The 21,604-nt window shown below is 40.6% G+C and overlaps 1 protein-coding gene across 8 annotated transcripts in view; it reads left to right on the top strand.

The window, feature by feature from the left end:
• KDM4C (lysine demethylase 4C) overlaps positions 1-21,604 on the top strand; it is a 502,970-nt gene that overhangs the window by 128,736 nt on the left and 352,630 nt on the right. For all 8 annotated transcript variants that reach the window (XM_006018370.3, XM_025197539.1, XM_025197541.1 and 5 more), the window contains exon 9: positions 8,696-8,833. In XM_006018370.3, coding sequence (XP_006018432.1) covers positions 8,696-8,833 — 138 coding nt within the window. The remainder of the gene's footprint in view (positions 1-8,695; positions 8,834-21,604) is intronic.

Here is a 21,604-nt window from a genome sequence, read left to right as displayed (position 1 = left end):
CCCCCCCCCCCCCCCGCCGCTACGCCAAGCTGATGCGCTGCCTCATGGTGTCCGACACCATCCGGTGGTCCCGCGACATTTACGTGGAGCATATCACTGGCCACTGCCAGTACACGGACCCCGCCAGGAGAACAGCCGCCGGACCGGACCCAGAGGGGACTGCCTGAACCCCCCCCCTGCACCAGATGGACCTTCGCTTCAAGAGGATTCATCAACAACGGACGACGACCCTGCGCCACCCGAAGAGGACCCCTGCGATAGACTATATATAGACTGAGACACTTTTTCCTCGGACCACTTCTTCCACCATTGCGGACCATTGTCACGGGTATGTGTGTTCCTATCCTCTTTTTCTCTCAGCGTCGCGAAACCCCCCCCTCCCCTTCCCCACTCCCCTCTCCCCTTACCCCCGGGCTTAGTTGGCTAACTTTGTATCGCATGAAACCTAGTTGCGTTCCCAACCTCACCCCCATCCTTCTATTGTTAGTCCCTCGCCCGGGCACTCTGTATTTCCCTATCGGCTTTGTCATCTTTTTGGATTTACAATCCTTAACATCTACTAATAAAAGCATTACCATGTGACTACTCAGAAAACTTCCTAGCTCATAGTAATGCTTGCTGCCATTTAAATAAAACATGTTCTACATGTAATGTGCAACAAAACCCTCCCTTGGTCTAGAAGCCAAACTTGGTTTGGCTTATAGGGTCTCCGTGGTCCTGAGCAAGCACCGTAATTGAAGAGAGAAATATATTTTTAAATTGACGCCTCTCAGATTATCAACAATTATCACATTATCAACAATCCAGTATAATTTTGAACATTCCAGGATTTGTATTTTGAAGTAGGTATAAAAAGATAAATGATCACTGAATCAGCTATAATGAATACCTGCTAAAAGCAAACTAACTTTTAGTAGCAGTACTATTATTAGAATTGGACCAACTATAGCACTAGTTAATGCTTATATTTTGAATAAAAATGAACTGCGCTGTTGCTGCTAATGATTGTGTGATTTAGAGACGTGCACGGGAAATGCAGTATTACAAAGAAGCCAAGAGCAAGTTGGACTTCTGTTAAAGGATAAAGCCACTAATTTGTTGTGTGCTTTTTGGGAAGTTAATTCACTTGGTTGATTTAAGTACAATATATCTCTAAATTGAAAAACAAAGGCAGGTAGAATAATAAAAAAAGTGCTACCTCCCTTTGAATGAGCTGTACTGGAAAAATTATACACACAAAAACAGTTGCCTTTTTTAATGATGTGTTATCATAAGGAAATGCAGGTACTATACGCAGTTTTTAAAATATACAGGTAACTACAGAGTCTTTTCATATCCTTGTGTCCAATAAAACCCTATAACTTAGATCCTTTGTTTTGTTCTTATTGAACATTGTTCTGAGCAATGTATTTTTTTCAATATATAGAAATGATAGAAATATAAGGGGTAATAGGTTGCTGGGTGCCAGCAGAGTTGCTTTTAATATCATCAGGTTGTTTTTGGATCTGGGTGGCACACTTGAAAGCAACAAGGTTGATTACCTTATTTCTGTATCTTGGGTTTTCCCATTTTCTATTTTAAAAAATGTTGGAAATAGTTAAATAGAATAAATTTAGTTTTGTCACCTAGTGTTAGGAGGAATCAGGCTGTACCCAAGTGCAGTTGTAATTAATGGGATTCAGTGAGAAAGTGAATAGAAAGAATCGGGCTGTGATCTCTTGCAGCTTGGAGTGATAGAACTGAAAACGTGCTGAATGCTGATAAGCCAGCCTACGCCTACCAGGTGACAGCTGAACTGCTGCTTATTGCAATAGAACACCTGCTAAACTGTCATCAGTGGGGGTGTGAGACCAAGATAAATTCAGGAATTGCTGGTGCCGAGAATATTCTCTCATACAGCCCTGCCATACAGTTTGAAAACTCCAATCATGATCCCAGTGTGTACATTTCTGTGTGTATGTGTGCTCGCGCGTGCACGCATATGCACTGTATGTTTACACACACAAATGCATATGTTTTGTATACACTTGGTTCATGTGCTTTCTGGAACCACAGAATGATTTACTGATTATGAATGTAAAGTTTGATCATGTATTTATTAATATATTTAAATTAAATTAAGAAAAAAAAACTACACTGGGATTAAGTAAAATGCGAAAGATTTGTATGATTTGAAGAGAAACTGTGTGTGTGTGTGTGTGTGTGTGTGTGTGTGTGTAGATATACATATATAGATATATCAGGGGCGGGTAAAATATGGCCTGCGGGCCAGATTCGGCCTGTGAGGCCATTCTGTCCAGCCTGTGGTTCCCCTAAAAAAAATTTAGAAAATGAAAAATTATCTGTCCTTGGTTCCTGTCAAAGATGACAGGAACCAAGGGCAGTAGGACCCAGGGGAAGACCTGGAGGGCTCCTTCAACAGCAGGGCCCGCCCGACTTCGCCCCCCCAGCGGAAACCCCTGCAGGGGCTTCTGGCCTGGGACCACATGGCTGCCCCAGCGCCAGAACCTCGGGTAAGGGGTGGGGGAAGGGCAGGGGACGAGCTGGTGCAGAGCATGGGGAAAAGCAGCCCCTCCCCCACCCCATGCCTGTAGCTCTCTGCTGCAGCCACTTGCAGCCCATGTGGGGTTCACCTGAGTGGGCACAGGCAGCTCCATGTGGGTTGTGAGCAGCTGCAGCACGGGGCGCCGGCCACGGGGTGGGTGAGGGGCTGCTTTTCCTATGCTCAGCACCAGCTTGTAACCCACCCCGCTGCCAGCCTGGGCCCTGCACTGCCTCCGGGCTTGCCTGTTGGGGCTGCACGTGGTGGTGGCAGCAGCTGCGGGGGGCCCCCCCCCTCCCCCCTGCTTGCTGTGCCAGGTAGTGTTTGCCAGCAAGCGGGAGGGCTGCTGCTTCTGCTGCCACGGCGCAGCCCTGACGGCCAAGCCCGGAGCCGGCGCGGGGAGCAGGCTGGCAGTGCGGGCGGATTACAAGCCAGTGCTGAGCGCAGGGAAAAGCGGCCCCTCGCCTGCCCCATGGCTGGCACCCCACACTGCAGCCGCTCACAGCCCACCTAGGTCTGCTTGTGCCTGCTCAGGACAGCCCCACGTGGGCTGCAAGCAGCTGCAGCAGGGAGCCCCAGCCATGGGGCAGAAGGGCTGCTTTTCCCCAGGCTCAGCACCAGCTCCTTCCCTGCCAGTGAGCGCAGGGTCGGGGCTGCACGCTTCCCCCCACCTGTACCGCAGGGCTAGGGGACACTGGGAATGAGCAGGAGCGTGGGACCCACACCAGTGTCCCAGAGCCAGCACCAGTGGGGCCCAGAGCAGGGCAGCAGGGGTACAGGGTCCCGGCTGGCAGGGGCTATATGAAGCTGGGCCAGCTCCCCACTCTCCCTGCTGGTGCAGCCCAGTCCAGCTCCACAGACCTTTGCCAGCCTGCGCCCTGCTCTGGGCCCCACCTATGCTGGCCCTGGGATATTGGTCCCAAGCCATTGGGACATTGGTCCCAAGATGATGATCAGGGGGCAGGGCATCTGTCAAGGGGCGGGGCTACCCATGCGGGCCCTTGCCAGCTTGCCACAACTTGGTAAGTGGCCCTCTGCCCGAAATAATTGCTTGGCCCTGATATATGTATGTATGTATGTATGTATGTATGTATGTATAACAAAAATGAAAAAAACGATGTTGCGGTTAAGTAATACTAATTATATATTTGTGTGTGTATGTGTTATGTTAGTATTATTTAATCCGACTGTAGCTTCTTAACGATTTTTTAAATATATGTATATATGTTTAGTATTACCTAACCCCAGTGTAATTTTTTTGTTTTTAATTTGTATGCAGGTACGTACATATACATATGTATGTATAGACAAAATTTACGTTCATAATCAGTAAATAATTCTGTGATTCCAGAAAGAACATGAAACAAGTTTATACAAAACATGCATTTGTGTGTAAACATACTGTGCACGCACACGCACATGGACACAAATGCACACATTCAGATCATGATTGGAGTTTTCAGACTGGATTGAAAAGCTGTATGAGAGAGAATATTCTTGGTGCCAGCAATTCCTGAATTTATCTTGTGTATATTACTTGCATATATTTCTCTGTCTCTCTTAAACCCAGTGTAATTTTCTTATTAATTTTATTTTTATATAGTGTATATCAAAAATCTACACTGGGGTTAAATAATGCTAAATATCATATAATATGTAGTATATATAATATATTTAGTACATATATGTATATTTATATTTACATTTAGTATTACTTAACCCCAGTGTAGGTTTTTTGTTTTTTTTTTTTAATTTTGGGGGATAGAGGTTCCGTTGTGTTCTAAAGAATGGTAATGATAGTGGTAATATAAAAAAATACCCAGATCCAGGTGACCCATGTGAATGTCTTAATGCACAGCATAAACACAGAATGCAGGCACACATCCATTGGGTTGTAAGATCAGGGTTTTGAAGATGGGGATTTGAATGCAGAAGTCAAGTACAACTTTTTTTTTAAAGTAAGTGTTGAAAGTTTAAGACATTAAATAGTAATAAAACATCTATAGAAGTTTACAAATGCAACCTAGTTTTGGTAGATGTAGAAAACTTAACTAACTGAATTTTTTGGTTTTTACTTAAGATTTTTTTTTTTTTTTTTTTTTTAATCAAAACCAATTTAGGCCAGCGAGTACCTTGTCTTAGCTAACTAACAAAAGGATGTGATTAGGGAATCTCTAGAGCAGCCTACAATCAGTGCATCTCTGCTGCACCGTTAATGCAGTGATTCTAAACCAGAGTGTCCTGAGATGCTTTCAAGAGTGCTGCAAGGTGCCATGCAATGTTACTACTGTTAGGTGTGCAAATATGATTCGCAAGATAAACCCAGAGATATTTTTAGATATATAGGGAGTAAAAGGAAGGCCCAGGGTGGAATAGGACCTCTACTAGATGGGCATAAGCAATTGGTGATGGACAGGGGGGACAAGGCTGAACTCCTCAATGAGTTCTTTGCCTCCGTGATCCTAAGTGAGGGGCAAGACAAGTCTCTCACTGGGGTTGTAGAGAGGCAGCAGTAGGGCGCCAGACTACCAAGCGTAGACCCTGAGATGGTGCAGAGGCACTTGGAGGAACTGGATGCGTTTAAGTCGGCAGGCCCGGATGAGCTCCATCTGAGGGTACTGAAGGCACTGACTGGTCACTGGCAGGAATATTTGAACACTCGTGGCGCACGGGCTAGGTCCCAGAGGACTGGAAGAGGGCCAATGTGGTCCCTATTTTCAAGAAGGGGAGGAAGGAGGACCCAGGCAACTATAGGCCAGTCAGTCTCACCTCCATCCTTGGCAAAGTCTTTGAAAAGATTATTAAGGCTCATATATGTGAGAGCCCAGCAGGAAAAATTATGCTGGGGGGAAACCAGCACAGGTTCATAGCAGGTAGATCATGCCTCACTAATCTAGTCTCTTTTTATGACCAGGTTACAAAACACCTGGACGCAGGAGTAGAGGTAGACGTCGTTTACTTAGACTTATGAGCCCCTTATCCAGCTATTAACTTTGTAGCAGATGGGAGTCATGGATTCTGGGAGTCTAGTAACATCTCAGAGCGAGCTGAATATTTACAACCAGGCAAGTCCTGTTTCCAGTAAATGAACATGATCTGCAAAGAGTTACATTTGCAATAAATAATTCACAAATGTAGGAGCAAAATAGAATTATAGATTGATTTCAGCTACAGGTAAGGTTGACATCAAAACCTTTAAACTCCATTCCTTTCTTGCTTGGAGAAGAAAAATGGTTTTTACCTCACTGCGGGTGACTATAATTCTGATGAGTGTAGAATCGTCTGTGCCCGCTCCTTTCATAGAATGGTAAAGTCTCTCGGCAAAAAAGGCTGGGCGATTTAGAGCACACTGCACTGCAAAACACATGCACAGTGTTAGTTCAGGTTCTGTATGCTGTTGATGCTGTTCATTAGGCAATATTTCATGATTTTTGCTAAAACACTTAATAGTAAATCCTGTCAAAAAAAACATCTGATCAAGCAGTTGGTAGTTTAAAGCACTTAAATCCCAGGAGGATGGGAACAAAACGTTTACGGTCCCTTAAGCGTGGCAACATTATATGCGTGTAGGTAAGACCACAGCTCAGCTTCCATTGTTGGCTGCCCAACATTCTAGTATTATAAAAGCGTACGCCTAAGTCTGTCTGTCTGTCTGTCTGTAACACTTTATTTGCACTCACAGAGCCACAAACTGACAGAGAGCAGATTTAGGTTGGACATCAGGAAGAACTTCTTTATAGTGAGGGTTGCCAGAATCTGGAATGGGCTTCCAAGGGAGGTGGTGCTCTCCCGTACCTTTGGGGGTTTTTAGGAAGAAACTGGACAAGCACCTGGCTAGGGTCATCTGACCCCAACGTTCTTTCCTGCTCAGGGCAGGGGGTCGGCCTCGATGATCTATTGAGGTCCCTTCTGACCCTAACCTCTATGAATCTATATCAAGTAGAAATCCAGTGTTAAAAGCATTCTGACCTGTTGTTGCCTTTGAGTTCAATTATTTTTCCATAGTCAAAAAATGAGTCAAAACTAAGTGCTGGCATTTTCTGAGGGGTACCGTGGGTATAATGAGGGGTGCTTTGGGTCTAGAAAGTTTGAGAACCACTGGTTTAATGGTTGAGTTTTACTTGAGATCTAAGGGGAGATTGAAACTGCTCCTGACTTATGTGACCCCTGGCAATTACAGGTAGTGGCTCCTGTCCTTCATTACATGAATCTCCCTTGGAGTACAGCAGATCCAGCTAGTATATGGAGATGCTGAGAAGATCCGGTCTACTGTTATTCACTGTTCCCTTTAATGTATTAGACATACTGTTTGCTGCCTGATATTTACTTTTGTTTGATGTTTTGGGATATGGTTTATATTAATGATACAACATATATTTGTGTCTTTTTAGTTGCCTATTTTTTTTCTAGCTGCTGCTTCATCTTGGTGAATGAGCTTCAGGCTCTTTGCAGTGAATCATTGTTTTTGGTAAAAACCAAGTGATCCTTTGGCTAAATCCTTGTTTGCCATTTAAAGCAGGGGCAGGCAGAATGCGGCCCACTAGGTCATTCTATCTGGCCTGCGGGGCCCCTAAAAATTTAGAAAATGAATATTTATCTGCCCCTGGCTGCCTGTTATGCAGACCTCGATGATTGCTAAAACTCAGTAAGTGGCCCTTCACCTGAAATAATTGCCCGCCTGTGATCTAAAGTGATGACGAAACTTCAGTGTAGTGACCCCATTACTGTTTGAGTCCTTTATCTCAAACCTCTGTAGTTTTGGTACTAGGCTGTTTGTCAGCCCCCTACATGGAGATATCTAGATTAGTGTTCTAGACAAACATAGCAAAATCCTTTTAATAGCTTAAATCCTGTATTTAAAAAAAAAAGCAAGATTAAGATAAGTGTTAATTCTTGGATTAATAGTGTTAGGGGTGAGATTTTTAATTTTGCAAAGGTTAGGACATAGGCAGGCAAGATTCTTTGGGTAGATGTGATCTTTTATTAGATCAACTGAGTAGCTGGAACAAAGTTCTTTGCAAGATTTTGGGCACAAGTACCCTTCTTCAGGCATGTGAACACTCTGCTGTTGTTTTGAGATCTCCAAGGAATGAAAAAGATAAAAGTGTGACAGGAGGTCAGTGAGAATGTAAATAGATGGAAATTAGGAAAACAATGAGTAGAGAAGGAAGGGAAGGGGGGCGGAAACGGAAGGAAAAATTGGGTGAAGGAATGCCAAAGGTAGGAAAAAGGTCATTAAGGTTAATGTGTAAAATGCAGTAATCTCTGGTATGAATTATGCTGGTAAGGGTTAGTTAAGGATGCTACATAAAAGTATAGTTTTGATTCCCCTGGAAAACACCGAAGAAGTTACTTTATGGGATCCTGTGTTCTTTGCATCCCACTGGGTTTCCCTATCAAATGTGTTCAGTTTGCAGTGAAAAAGATGTTTTCTTTAACCACGAGCCCTGTGAACTCACCTTGGCCGCTCGATCAAGCTGGATTCTTTCTAGTTTGTCTCATTGTTGGTAATAGGTTTTATGCAAACTTAGCTCTTAAATTTAATCCTGCTATCTCCTTGTTGTTAGAATATGCCATAAATTACACATATTAAACCTAGATAAACTAAATGGATCAGGTACTGAAGTGATGTGTGGAGATGGGAAAGAGGGGAGAAACTTTCCTTCCACCCTCCCCAAGGATCACTGAGTGACTATGCTGCCATTGCAGGGAGGCTACTTGAGATCAAGGGGTGGACTAGTTTGGCTAGCCCTTACTCTATGCTCCCAGCACTGGGTGAATTAGCAGCAGCTGTTTCGATTACACTTCCCTTCTTGCTATACCCAGGGACATGTATTTGTTGTATGGCCATCCCACATCTTGGGCAGTCCACTTGCTGTACCTTAGGATTTGCTAACAGAGTTCCTCTGAATTCAGATCTGTCCAGAAACTTCTGTCCTACCACTCTGTGGATGCATGTAGGTACCAAGAATTGTTTTTGAAATGTAGTCAGTAATATTTCCCCAGATGCATTCAGTACTATTGGCCTTTACTCAAGAATGAGTACTATGGGCATATGGCTCTTTTGATGTAGTCATAGCAGCAAATATAATTCTCATTTCTTTAAAAACATGTTTTAAAATATGGTGTTTGCTTCCTTATCTTGTTATGTAGATCACCCAAGAGGCAGGGGAATTCATGATCACCTTCCCATATGGATACCATGCAGGATTTAACCATGGCTTCAACTGTGCAGAGTCAACAAACTTTGCCACAATCAGGTGGATTGATTATGGAAAAGTTGCTAAATTGGTAAGTCATATTGCAAAAATAATCCCTAAATTAAATGTCTCCTTTGATCATTTCTTAGTGGCAAACTATGTATTCAGAAGGGAGTGGGGGGAGGGGGAGATAAAAAAGGAGGCTTATCTAAATGAACAAGATAGTTTAATCTCCTTTAAGTTTCTCTGAAATCCTGGTAATATTGGGTGATATATTAAATATACCCCCAAAGTGGGACCTTGTTTTAAAAAAAAAAAAAAAGTATGTTTTACAGAAAAGGAATATCATGCCAGTATTTCAATTGAAATCTTTCATGCGCTGCATGTATTTTTTTTTTCATTCTTTTCATATATAGCATATGGATAATTAACAAAATCAATATGTATGTAGTGTTTCAGTATAAAAGGTTATTACTGTTCTGCAATATTTTTCCCTTTACTGTTAAAAAGCATGGACTTTAAGAAGCATTGTTTAGCATTTTTTGATAAACAGGAAATGTAGAGCCACTTTGCAGATTGAGATGCTTTTTATGGACAACAATCCATCCCCCCTCCCCCCCCAGCAAAAGAAAAAGAGAAAAGAAACTGCACAATTTGTTTATATGTTAGGCTATCTAATGAGATGACAAATCTACTTAGAGTCCAAACACGACCTGTGGGGTTAGCAATCAAGAAGAAAAGCTGGGTTAAATGCTTGGAACTGGAAGAAGACCTTGAGAATCTTCTTTAATAGCAGAACTTCATGATTCTAGGCAGAATTGACTATAATTGTGAATGAGATTGATGAGTAGGTTTCCAGAGGTAAAAGGCCTGGAAATGATCCAGTGCTCTATATAGTCTGTACATGGACACTGACTGTCCATTACTGAAAGTAATGGAAACATCAATATGCATTTAAAATACTCAGCTAGGTCTTCACTTTTAATGTGAAACTCACATTTGTAATAAATAATTGATAAGGCACTGACTACTAAAATTGATTGTTTTTAAATTGATATATTTAATTAGCTCAATAGTTGAGTAGACCGTGTAGTGAACTACCATATGGAAGACCTGAGTTTAAAGTAATTTTAAGTATCAAATTCAGGTGTGGTGCTAGTGGGTACATTGAGGTTGGGTGGGGGTTTCACACTCTATATCAGTGCAAAATCAGTTGTAAAAATCCTGGTTCTTGGCTAGATGTTGATGTTTGAGGGAGAATACCTTTCTGTTTTTAAGGACTCCTTCCTATCTAGTACATGAAGAAAGATGTAATTAAAGGGTAATTACTTACATAATATATGTAGTATATATTGGGGTAGTTGGAGTGTTTGTATATTGTATGTGGAAGTAAAGTGACTTTACAGTGTTAATCATCAGTTGAAGCATTTGACATTTTCCAAATACTTTTTGTATCTATAATGGCCAGGATGGTGAAACATTTTGGGACTGAGATTCAATGTAAATCCCAACTCCTTTGACTTTATATATGTCAGTCATGAATTTCACTCAATATATGTAATAAAATATACCTTATTATTAAAGCATGTTTCATAGCACCCTTTGCTTCCTGTTTATGAAACATGAAAATGCTTGGAAATGTTGTATCCCATTAAAATAGATTTCAAATTATTTCATGTTTTTGACAGAACTAGATAATATAATACATAGGGAAAAATATCAGCAGAATTAGATTAGTCTTTTTAATGAGTGTGTTTATTTGTATTTGTTCATGCCATACAAATAAGGTACCTGAGCTGATGCAATAATATTGTAACTAGAAACTATTACTGCTTTCATCTTTCACTCTGTTGTTAAACAAGATTGATTAGGGGAGCACGGAGTTACAAATTCACTTGTTACATTTTTTTCAAATAAACTAAAATGGGGAGAAAACAATGTGTTTAGTTACCTGGGTTTACATGGTAACTCGAACACTTTACAAATGTGCCTTAAATATATTAAAAAAAAGATGCTGTTTCTTGGTCCTTTTATGGGTTAAGCAGGAGATGGAAAAGCATGGGGAAAGCTATGATTAGTTATATCATAACACCAGATAAATTGTCTAAAAATATCAATTAAGAAAGGTATTGTATTACGTTTTATCTGCTAGCATAACAATATCATAACATTTCATGAAACAGGCCGTGGTAGATATCTTTCCCATTTATGCCTCCTAATACCAGCACTGGGTCCCTGATATTGTTTTTAATTTGTTGTGCCTTTTCTGCCTGTACGTGATACTTACAAGATGTTGGAGAAAAAATCCTTTTGCATCTTAACAACAACAACAAAATCTCCAACATCCCAATTCCTGGCCTGATCTTACAGTTTTCTGTTTATCATGTATGATAGCTGAAACACTGCTTGTGTCAGCAGAATGCAGTAATCTAGGTCAGTATTCTGCAGCTTTCTCCTTAGAGAGTTCTTTATATTGATTGTTGATTATTTACCAGTTTACATGAGTTTGTTCATCTCTGCCAGACAGTTCCAAGTTGCTTACAAGTGTATTGCAGCCTTATAAACATCCAGACCTTAAGAGGTATAGGCAGCATTCATTCCTTTTCTTTTTTGTGCAAAATCAGACACATAATTTCATAAAGATTCATTAACGCTTTGGCAGATATTAAGGTTAAGAAATGGTATTGTTCTTCTGAATTGAACGTAAAGATAATGCAGTGAAATCAATTGCAGATTTAAATGGGGGAGGGTGCAGTCCCTTAGAGCATGTTTTAAGTACAGAGCTAAGGGAACTGAACTTTTAAAATCTGTTTCTTGTTCCAAAACTGACTCAGTCTCTGGTTTTGGGAAAATTACTAAACTTGCTATCTCAGTTTTCTGGTATGTACCTTCTTGCCAGAATTGGTGTGTTGGTTGGAACTGTCCTTGCTAACTTCTGAGAAATATGGTGGCTGTGGCCAGTTTTCAGGAGTTGTAGAGCTGACCTTCCTGGGAAGAGACTGCATCTGAGAAGGCAGGAGGTCAGATGAAGATTGTGATATCCACTGCCTACCTATTCTTTCAACTAATAGTGCTTGAAAAAATAGGGGGAACAGGCTTATCTGAAAAATGTTATAGTATGATGGTGACGGGAGCAATAGAAAATACTCCTATGATGGTACGGGAGCTATAGAAAATGCCAAGACCAAGACTTATTTGCCTTTTAGCATATTTTATAACTTAGTTATGTTTGCAACATGATGTGAAGATTTAGTGGGACACCATACATTTTAAATATTATTAGTTTTCTGTTTGTAACTTTAGTACCTGGAAAAGAATTTATTTATACTTAATTTTAAAAAGCATGGAAGAAGGGTAGATGGAAAATTTCTTTAGGCTTCTGTAGATTTTATTATTTACCTAATGGAGTTTACATTTATTTGAATAGGCTGGAACTATTTGCTGTTCCACACACAACATTTTGAGTTATCTTACTTCAATGCATTTTGTTAATGTTAGTAAAACTGATGAACCAGTGACAATTAGTTTGTATGTTTTGCTGGGGTCTACTTTAATTTGTGCTGAACAGGCAACTTGTGTGCTGAACTAGGGGCAATGTTCAGGCATTAAAGTTGCTGAATATAAATGTTTACATACCATTTAAATGTTTTGTATTCAACAACATAAAAAAACTTTCTGAAGTGATGGGCTAAGAGACATTACTTTAATCCACGAATGAATTTACATCTCTCTTTTTAGGCAAGATTTAATGGTGTGTAACTGTAGGAAAAATATTTCTGGATAATCTATGTGAAATCCACTAACTTTTTGTCATCTTGACCATCAGATTTTGATTTTCCTGCTTAAACACATAGCTTAAAGATATTTGTTTTTTTCTCTGCAATTATGGAACAGATGTTTCCAGAAACATTTTATTAATTTTGAGCAACACTTCTTAGGTCTATTGTGCAAAACAATTGGGGCCTTGTCATATGGGGCACTTAGCACATATTTTATTTAGATCGTTGTAAACATTGCCATGCTATATTAAAAATTAGAACATGTTTGGAGCAGTCACAAGATAATGCTTACTACAGTCTCAACTCACTCTAGACAGGGCTGGAGACAGCTGTGCCTCAGCCCCTCTCCTCCTCCCCACAAAACTGACCCCAACACTGGGTGCTACAGCTTGCATATCTGCCTGCGAGGACATGTAACCCCCATACCTGGAGCCCGTGCCTTCCTTGCTTTGTTCCCAGCACTGTCCAACCTGGGACCGCCAAGGTAAGTCCGCTCTGCCACTGGTGGCAGGCAAAGGGAAGCAAAGGGAGCTCTTGCTGATGGATCCATGGGGTGAGCTGGGTCTCTGCTGCTGCAACCTTGAGGTAGCTCTGAGGCAATGCTGGGGCTGGGACCCAGTCAGCTGATTATTGGTCCCAGCCCTGGCACTGCACCAGGGTTGGTTCAAGACTTTGGTGCAGTGTTGTGGCTAGGACCAACTGTTGATCGTTGGTCCCAGCCCAGCACCATGGGGGAGTTGGTTCAAGATTTCGGTGCAAAGCCAGGGTTGAAACTAACACTCAACCCAGCTCCTGCACCTCAATGGAGTCTTGAATTTGTATCATCTCTGTGGAGCAGTCTGATAGCTGAGCATGTGGTACTTAATACAATCTGGAGAGATTTCTTCCACAAAAAGTCCTAACTTTGCCATGATACATTGCACTTAGCATGTGACTTACTACTTGACTACATGGCTGTTTGCATTTTAAACGTACTTAACACATCTAAGTGTAACATGACATGTCCTTACTTTAAAATGCTTTTTATTGGTTTAGATGTTTATTCCATGCTAGCTTCCATGAGAGCTGTATCTTATGACCTTACTGGTATATTTTGTTCACTGTACTCCTATGCTGTTTTTACTCTAAGGTGCTTTTGTAAATTAAGATATTACAGAATCATAAAAGGGTAGGGCTGGAAGGGATCTCTGGAGGTAATCTAGTCCAGTCCCCTACCTGAAACAGAATCAAACCTACCGAAACCATGCCACAAATCTTGTCTAACCTATTGCTAAAATGACCGTCAACTCTGTCCACATCTGCAAGGCATAACACAGTAACCTGTGTCAGGTAAAGCGGGGGAATGATAGTGGTTAGTGTCATGCTGCTGCAAAGGTTTTTAAAAAAGATCCAAGGGAGAGGGCCACACCCCCCTGCTCCAGAAAAATGCAAAACTTCCCACAGTTCATTAAGTCTGACCATTGGGTAAGATTCCTTCCTGACCCCAAATGTGGTGTTTGGTCTGATCCTGAGTAGAGGTGCAAGACCCTCTAACCAGGAACCTGTGGGTTTTAGTCCCAGCAGGATCACTGGCACACCCAGGCAAAATCTTCAGCCTTGGCTACAGCCAACATCCAGTGCTTTTGAGGAAGTAAAAAATGAACAAAACAAAAGAGAAACCTCTGACTTGTCGCAACAGGGGAGGGGAGGGGACATTTTCTTGCCAGCCATGTGCTGCAACCAGTGAAGCTCAGAAATATGAGGAATTCCCTGACCAATGCTTATCTAACCTTTTCTTGTACACCTCCAATGATGGAGAATCCCCAGTTTCCCTTGGCAGTCTGTTCCACTGCCTCGGTGTTCTAACAGTGAAGTTGTTTTTCCTGATATCCAAACTAAACCTACTTTGCTGCAACTTGAAGCCACTGGTTCATGTTCTACTGAAGCAAGAGAGAGAAGGTGTTCTCCCTTTTCTTTATGGCAGCCCTTCAGATATTTAAAGACTGGTATCATGTTCCCTCTTAAGCGCCTTTTCTGCAAGCTGAACATGCCTATTTCCTTCAACCTCTCTTTGTATGAGTTGTCTTCCAAACCCTTTGTCGTTTTTGTTGCCTGCCTACCGATTTTATAATTCTTCTATAATTCTTCATATGAGTTGGTTTTTACGCTGTCATGTTAATCATATGTCCTTGGATATAGGAAAAAAATTTGGAGTTAAACAAAAATCTTTCTGCAAGTTGAGTGACATTTTCTGAAATTGCATGCTGTAGTTGAAGCTATCTCTCAGTAAGGCTGATTCAGGAATTTATGATGATGCAGTACTGGTAGTATGTACTAAAACATGTTTGCAAAAAGATGTTGTAGCCTGTTTTAATGCCTGATCCCATCATTCTTTCAGTATTTCTTTACTATTAAATTATTGAAGTAATGTATTGAAAGGTAACATTTTTATCTAATTCAGTTGACTTTGAGGGTGAATCCCAGGGTTGCACTTATGAAAAATTTACAGATGCAGTCTTTTTATTTTCTTTGTGTGAGATTATGAAATGCACTTTTCTAGATATGTTTTACATATAGTAATTGAAAGGTCAGCAGGCGATTGTTAAGTTCTGGGTAAATGATCACAATTTCTACCTTCTTTCTCAGTAGAAATACTCTTGGCTATGATGAATGAAATCTGCATGTTGTACTATAGCATTCAAAATTACAAGCAGCCTGAAAAACTTCAGAAAAAGATCTTGTACTTTTATATACTAACTTTGTTGTTGTGCTCTTTATTTTTGCCCATTTTAATATTACTTAAACCTAGGCTTTAAACTAGTTTCAGTGGGAGATGGAGATGAAATCCAAGAGATAAATAAACAGCCAGGTGACCTGGAAAAAGTCAAGTCAGAAGAGGCAATAGGGGAAGCCTTTATGTGCTCAGAGAGAAAATAGGGCAGTTGGGTAATTACCTAAAATATTTATACACGGATGCGAGACCCAGGGGGGATAAGCAAGAAGAATTGGAAGCCCTAGGGCAGGTAATTTAATTATGATCTGAGTGGGATAATGGATACTTGGTTTATAGTTCACATGAATGGAGTACTGTTATGGATGGGTATATCTTACAGTGAGGTAATGGAGAGAAACTTCAACTGAATAAAAATCTTTTAAATTATTAAAACTGCATTGAAAATTCTTAAAACATGCTTTTTAATAAGTCTTACATTTTGTATAAAATCTTCTATTATATTTTTCTTTACTATAAAGTAACATGAGGGAGAAATTTTGCAGTCTAAAGGTGCCACACTATAGTTCACCTTAAAACTTGGTGTATTCTCAGTACATGTTTAAAGAGTTCATGTATGAGCTAGTTTATTATTTAACTGCGTAGCACTTGAAAGAGAACTCCTTTCTACCGAAGTCTTTGGCTTCTTAAATATTATTTATTCCTTTCATAAAATTAAATCCATAGTTACTCATGCATATTCTACAGCAGTAGCTGCTTAGAGTCCTGTTTTCTGTGGATAGGTGGGATCAAAGTGCTGGCCTGCAGGTTGTATTTCATTTTTTCCCTTTGGTGGGATGAAGTGCAGTTGTTTTGATGTTAGGTTTGATGGATTTGTTTGCCACTGCATTCATTAGCTTCACATCAAAAAACTGACAGGCTGTTAAATGAAACTTTGGCTTGGATTTTCAGCTTGACTGTTTGGAGATATTTGTGAAGATATTTTGTTTTTGTGCTGCAGCAGCCTCAAGCACATATGACTGGGTCTCAGAGGGAAGAAGAGTTATTTACTATCCTGATTTCTTTGAGTAAAAAGAACCATTGTTTTGAGGACAACCCTATCTAGCTTACCCTATCTAAAGAAGTATATTTATTATGGTACAGAGACACAATATGGATAAATGGATAATTAATTTGGTCAGATAAAAGGATAGTCAGTGCCCACACAAAAGGTATATTTTCCAGTCCTATAATTATTTATCAAGGAATTGATTTAATTAATGAAGGCCAAAAATGAGACTAGTTGCCTAGCTGGCGCAGACTGTTCCTCCAGAGATATTATACAATAATCTTGAGTGGGCAAGGTTCTTTGGGTAGATGTGAGTATCTTTTATTAGACCAACTAAATAGTTAGATTAAAAATCAAATAAAAGGTATTACATCTACCCAAAGAACCTTGCCTGTCTATGTCCTTAGACCCACACAATCTTGAGCAGGCATTCATTTCTAGAGGTAGAAAGTTCCACCATGAGTAATCTTTCTGGGAGAGGGAGCAGTACAGGTGCTGAGTCTGCTCCCTCTTCACTGACATCACCCTGGCCTGGGGGAGGCCTGAAGAGCAATCTGGGGAAGACGTGGGGAACAGTGGCGATGATTTAAAAGGGAATGTGGTGGAGAATTGGGCCTACTTCTCACTCCTGCAAGCTTTTAAGTAGACAACCCAGCTACCTGGATGAGTGGCAGTGTTAAGTTGGAGGCACAGGGAGACTGGGGGGAGCCTTCTGAACCCATTTCACATTGCTGTCTTTGCCCCCTCCTGGGGAGGTAATTTCAAAGCTATTGGGGTCAGAATTGGGCCTGGGGAGACCTGTCATTCCCACTGTCCCACCCAGCTGGCAGTCTCTGGGGAAGAGGCAGGGACCACCCACTGCTGCTCCCCTCCCCTCCCTGATGGGTCTGGGAAGAAGAGGAATGAGGAGCAGTGGGGCAAAGTCCTCAGCTCAGTTTGGGGAAGAGTCAGGGAGAACTGCTAATACATTACTGCTGGTGCTCCCTTCACTTCCCAGACCCAGCAGTTTCTCACAAGGGAGGTCTTCCAGGGTGACACCTGGAAGATCTTTCCCCCAAAAGGGGAATGTTTCCCCAGGGAGAAACTGAATGAATGCTTGTAGTTTTTACTGGGAGAGCAGCGACTTTCCTAGTAGAGATTTAACGCTGGTATGTAGCCAATATTATGCACGTTGCCTATGTAACCCTAGTTTAGTTGGCACCTGTCTTTCAGTGAGAATGGCAAGCCACCTTATGAACAAACAGAATATCAAAATAGGTAGTTAGGAAAGCAGACAGCTAAAAAAATCTTGTATGTGCATCAATTTTTATGATTGTAAGACAGTTCAGTACAGGATTTTAAGCAGGAGTTTGAAATAATTGCTTTAAGTTGTTGGGTTTTTTTTTATTGCTAACAGTTAAGGCAATGGCAGCAATTATTCCTTTACTTAATCCAGGATTAGAATTGAAAATGAAAATATCTTCCAAAATACAGCTTCTGGCCATGCTTGTGTGCTTGAGCTTCAGTCCTATAGACATTTATGCACGTGGTCAACTTTACTCGTCCAGAGTGAGCGTGCTTATTTGCATAAAGTTACACACCTGTTTTCAGGATAGGGACGTTGAACTAATTCTGTTGCTGGACAAAATGTAAAGTATACTATGATCTAATTTGTCAAAGATAGTTATTATGGGGAAGACTAATACATTTGCACAAAAATAGATGCATTTTTGCTTAACGTAATTAAAGAAGAGGGATACGGTTTCCTTACAAATGGATTTTAAATATTGGAGTATATTGTGGCAACTGTGAATGAGCAGAAGTGATAGAATCTAATTTTTCTTAGCTGTTTCTAAGTGATGTTGTAGAAGTTTCATTTATCAATATAACAAATGTACTGAGCTGACAGATTTTGTACAAAACTAACAAGCTTTCAGGAGCTGTTGTTTTATGGCAGTTCTAACCAAAGAATTAGACTATTTTTTTTCTTACAATAAGTCAATAGTTTGCAATAAACTTGTCTTCTTAGAATACCATTTGTATGAGGTTTTAAGAAAAATCAATGCAATTTTTTTCCTCCTATGCTCCTACAGCATGTAAAATGTAGTTATTCCTGAGTTCATTAAAGAAACTATTTTGAATGGCTGCTCTGGTTCAATACATTAATGTCCCAGCCTGTAAAGAGAGATTATTTCTATTTCAGTGTGTTTTCAAGGAAGTCAGATTAGAACTAACTGTTTATAAATTTATTGGAACTCTGGAAAAGGAGATAGGAATGCAGTTATAGGTCTTATTCTGTGCCTGGTGGCAAAAATTGTGTTAATATCTGCAAGCAACACTTTTGTGTCTAAAGAGGCAGCAAAATGTCCATCCCTACAAGTTTCTCCATGCTAATGACTTCCATTAGGTGTCTACCTATTTTGATGAAATGATGAAGACTTTGATTTTTTTTTACTGTTGAGTGGGATTGGATATGATTTTCTATTAAAAAGGAAAAAAGCCTAATTAAAAAAATAGAAATTCCATTTGTGGACGTGAACTGATCCCTGATTTGAGTCCTCAGCAGGTTCAGGCCTTTAGATACAAAGCAGAAAGCTTTGCCACTTGAGGTAAGGGAATAATTGGTAGCAGTAGTAGGCTGTCAGCCTCTATGTGGACTAATCACAAGAAGCAAATGGGACATGAATGCTTTGTCCCCATGAGTTTTACACAGATTTGTTGACAGCAACAGAATGTTGTGACTCAGGACTCCATGGCTAAAGGCACCCTTCAGAAAATGCCTGCTCTTCGTTTTCACTTGTTTTTTTGGAACAATAATAGAGCAATTCTTCTGCAGCAGAGAACTCAAATGACAACAGACTGATTCCTATTGAAATCACTGGGTTTATCTTGTGAATCCTGTGTAGGTGTTTGCACACCTATCAGTGCTATTATTGCCTGGCACCCTTAAAGGGATCTCATGGTACTGTGAGTGGGAATCTGTGGTCTACAGTACTTCTCTGTCTCTGCTGTTTCATTTCCTGCCCTACCTATTGTCTTTCCCCAGTCCAGTCCTCTTCCACCACTTGATCACTATTTAACCCTCTTTGCCACAGTCTACCATGTCCATCTCTCCCCTCTCCTATTGCTGTTCTTCATCCTTTGACTCCTCCAGGCTCCTTTCTTTTTTTCCTCTCTCTCTCCCTTTTCCTCAAACCCTTAGGCCGATTGTGCATGTGGCAGGAGTTTAGTCCCCTAAATTGAAATGGTGTTTTTTTAATTATAGTGATTAAAAACCCACCATTTCAATTTAGGGGCTTATGTCACTGTTATGGTAAGGGGCCTGATCTCCTTTCCTCCCCCCTGCCCCCCCCCCCTCCGGTGGAGCCTGCCTGCCTCTCCTGTGGCTGGGGGACGAGCTGCCGGCAGGACAAGCAGCCCTGAGCTGCAGGAGGCCCCGGTCCTTCCTTCCATGGTGGCAGTGCCCCCTGGGGCTGCCCAGGGGACACCACCCCTGTAGGAAGGTCCAGGGCCCCCTGCAGCTCAGGGCCTGCTGGCAGCTAGCCCCCCACCTGTAGGAGAGGCAGGCAGGCTCCTGCTGGATCTAACTTTTCTTGAGCTTGCGCCATTGGTATTGGGGTTTTATTATGAGTATGTGACAAACAACCTTAACTGTAGTCATTGCTTCCAACTCTGCCTGTAGTAAATTACAATAAAATTTATTGAATCAAATGTTTTTCTTACTAGTTTAGTATAATGGTATTTTTCTTTGTAGTAATTTCAAAATAATCTTCATAATAAAATGGAGTTTTATTAACACTATTTTAATTGATAATACATAAGCAGTAGACCTACTCAGTAGTGACATGGTGGTTTTTCACGGGAGCATTATTCTGCTTTCCCTGCGCACCCCCGCTGCACTCTAGCTACACTGTTTGGTGTGGTGCTGCACTGCTCGGCTCCTGTGGCTGGATACAGGCAACACAGAGTTTTCCCTGCCATTGCAAAGGCTCCTGGGGGTGGATCCGGCAGGGATCACCATTCTGCTTGCTCCACACACCCCCTATCAATACATTGATTGACTCTTACCTTGCTCCTAAGACTGTGCAAAGGCAACTCAGAGCTTCTCCTGTCACAACAGACTGCCAGTGGCAAGAGATCCTGGGGCTGCCTCATAGTCGGTGCCCTGTAGCAAGTACCCCCCTCCCCTAGTTATGCTACCGACTTTCAGTATCATTTAACAAAATAACTTTATATTCGGAGTTTTAACATTAAAAAGTGAACTATGTTAATAGAACTGAATCCTTTTCTTACGAAATGTGTGACTGAAATTGCAAGCACTTTTCAGTAAGGCATAGGCAGAAAAGGGTATAAGACTTGAAAGAAAACATAGTATAGAAATGAATTTACTGTGTAGAACTTAATGGTGCTAATTCTCACATTTTTTATCCATTGGCACTAGTGATAGTGTTAGTACAGCTTGCTGCTTTATTTCCTTTATTGAAGTGGGGAGTCTTTTTTTTTTTTTTTTTTTTTAACTCTTCCATATATCCTGCATGATTTATAAGTCACAATTAAATATCAAGAATAATTTGAGTAGAAAGTAATTTGAATCACTAACAAATTAAGTGGAAACCATTTATTAAAATTGCTTTAAAAGCCTGTTCTATTTCAGAATATTCAGAATTTCTTGAAAATGAAAGAATGACTAATGTTTTGATAACATTTACTGTTCTTTGCCTTTGATTTGTCTACAGCAAATCTGTGAACATTTGTGGTTTATTTTAGGATGAATTTCACAAGTTTTGCTATGGAAATTAAAAGATCTTAGTTTTATTCTTTTAAAAATTGATAGTGTGGAATCACATCCTGTTGATATGATGAAAACTGGCCAGACTCTTAACACTGCTGCAGCTTCCTGAGCCTGACGAAGGGTTTTTGAACCCGAAAGCTTGCTTAATAACTATTCTCCAACCATTTGGGTTGGTCTAATAAAAGATATCAAATTCACCCAAGGAACCTTGTCTGCCGGTATTAAAACTATAATTTCATATAATGGAAGTGACTTTGCTTAGGAAAAATTTAATATTTTTCTTTCACAATTCAATTATTTTTATATCTTTATCAAGTAGTTATTGCTTTCAAATATAGATGTGATCACATTTTTCAATCTGGAGTCTGAGGACCCAAAATTTGGATTTCCTATCACTTCAGGTCTTCATATAAAACTATGTCTTTCTTATATTTTTTTTCTTGTTGTTCTCTAGCCTTGTTTATTCAGGCAGACAGGCTAAATTGTCATCACAATCCTTTTCACCTTACTCTATGAAAATACCTTTGCCTGTTTCATTTGACAGTGGGTATGGT

Source organism: Alligator sinensis, unplaced genomic scaffold (genome assembly GCF_000455745.1).
Source record: "Alligator sinensis unplaced genomic scaffold, ASM45574v1 scaffold392_1, whole genome shotgun sequence".
NCBI classification, from domain to species: Eukaryota; Metazoa; Chordata; order Crocodylia; family Alligatoridae; genus Alligator; species Alligator sinensis.
This window is presented reverse-complemented; position numbering and strand designations above follow the sequence as displayed.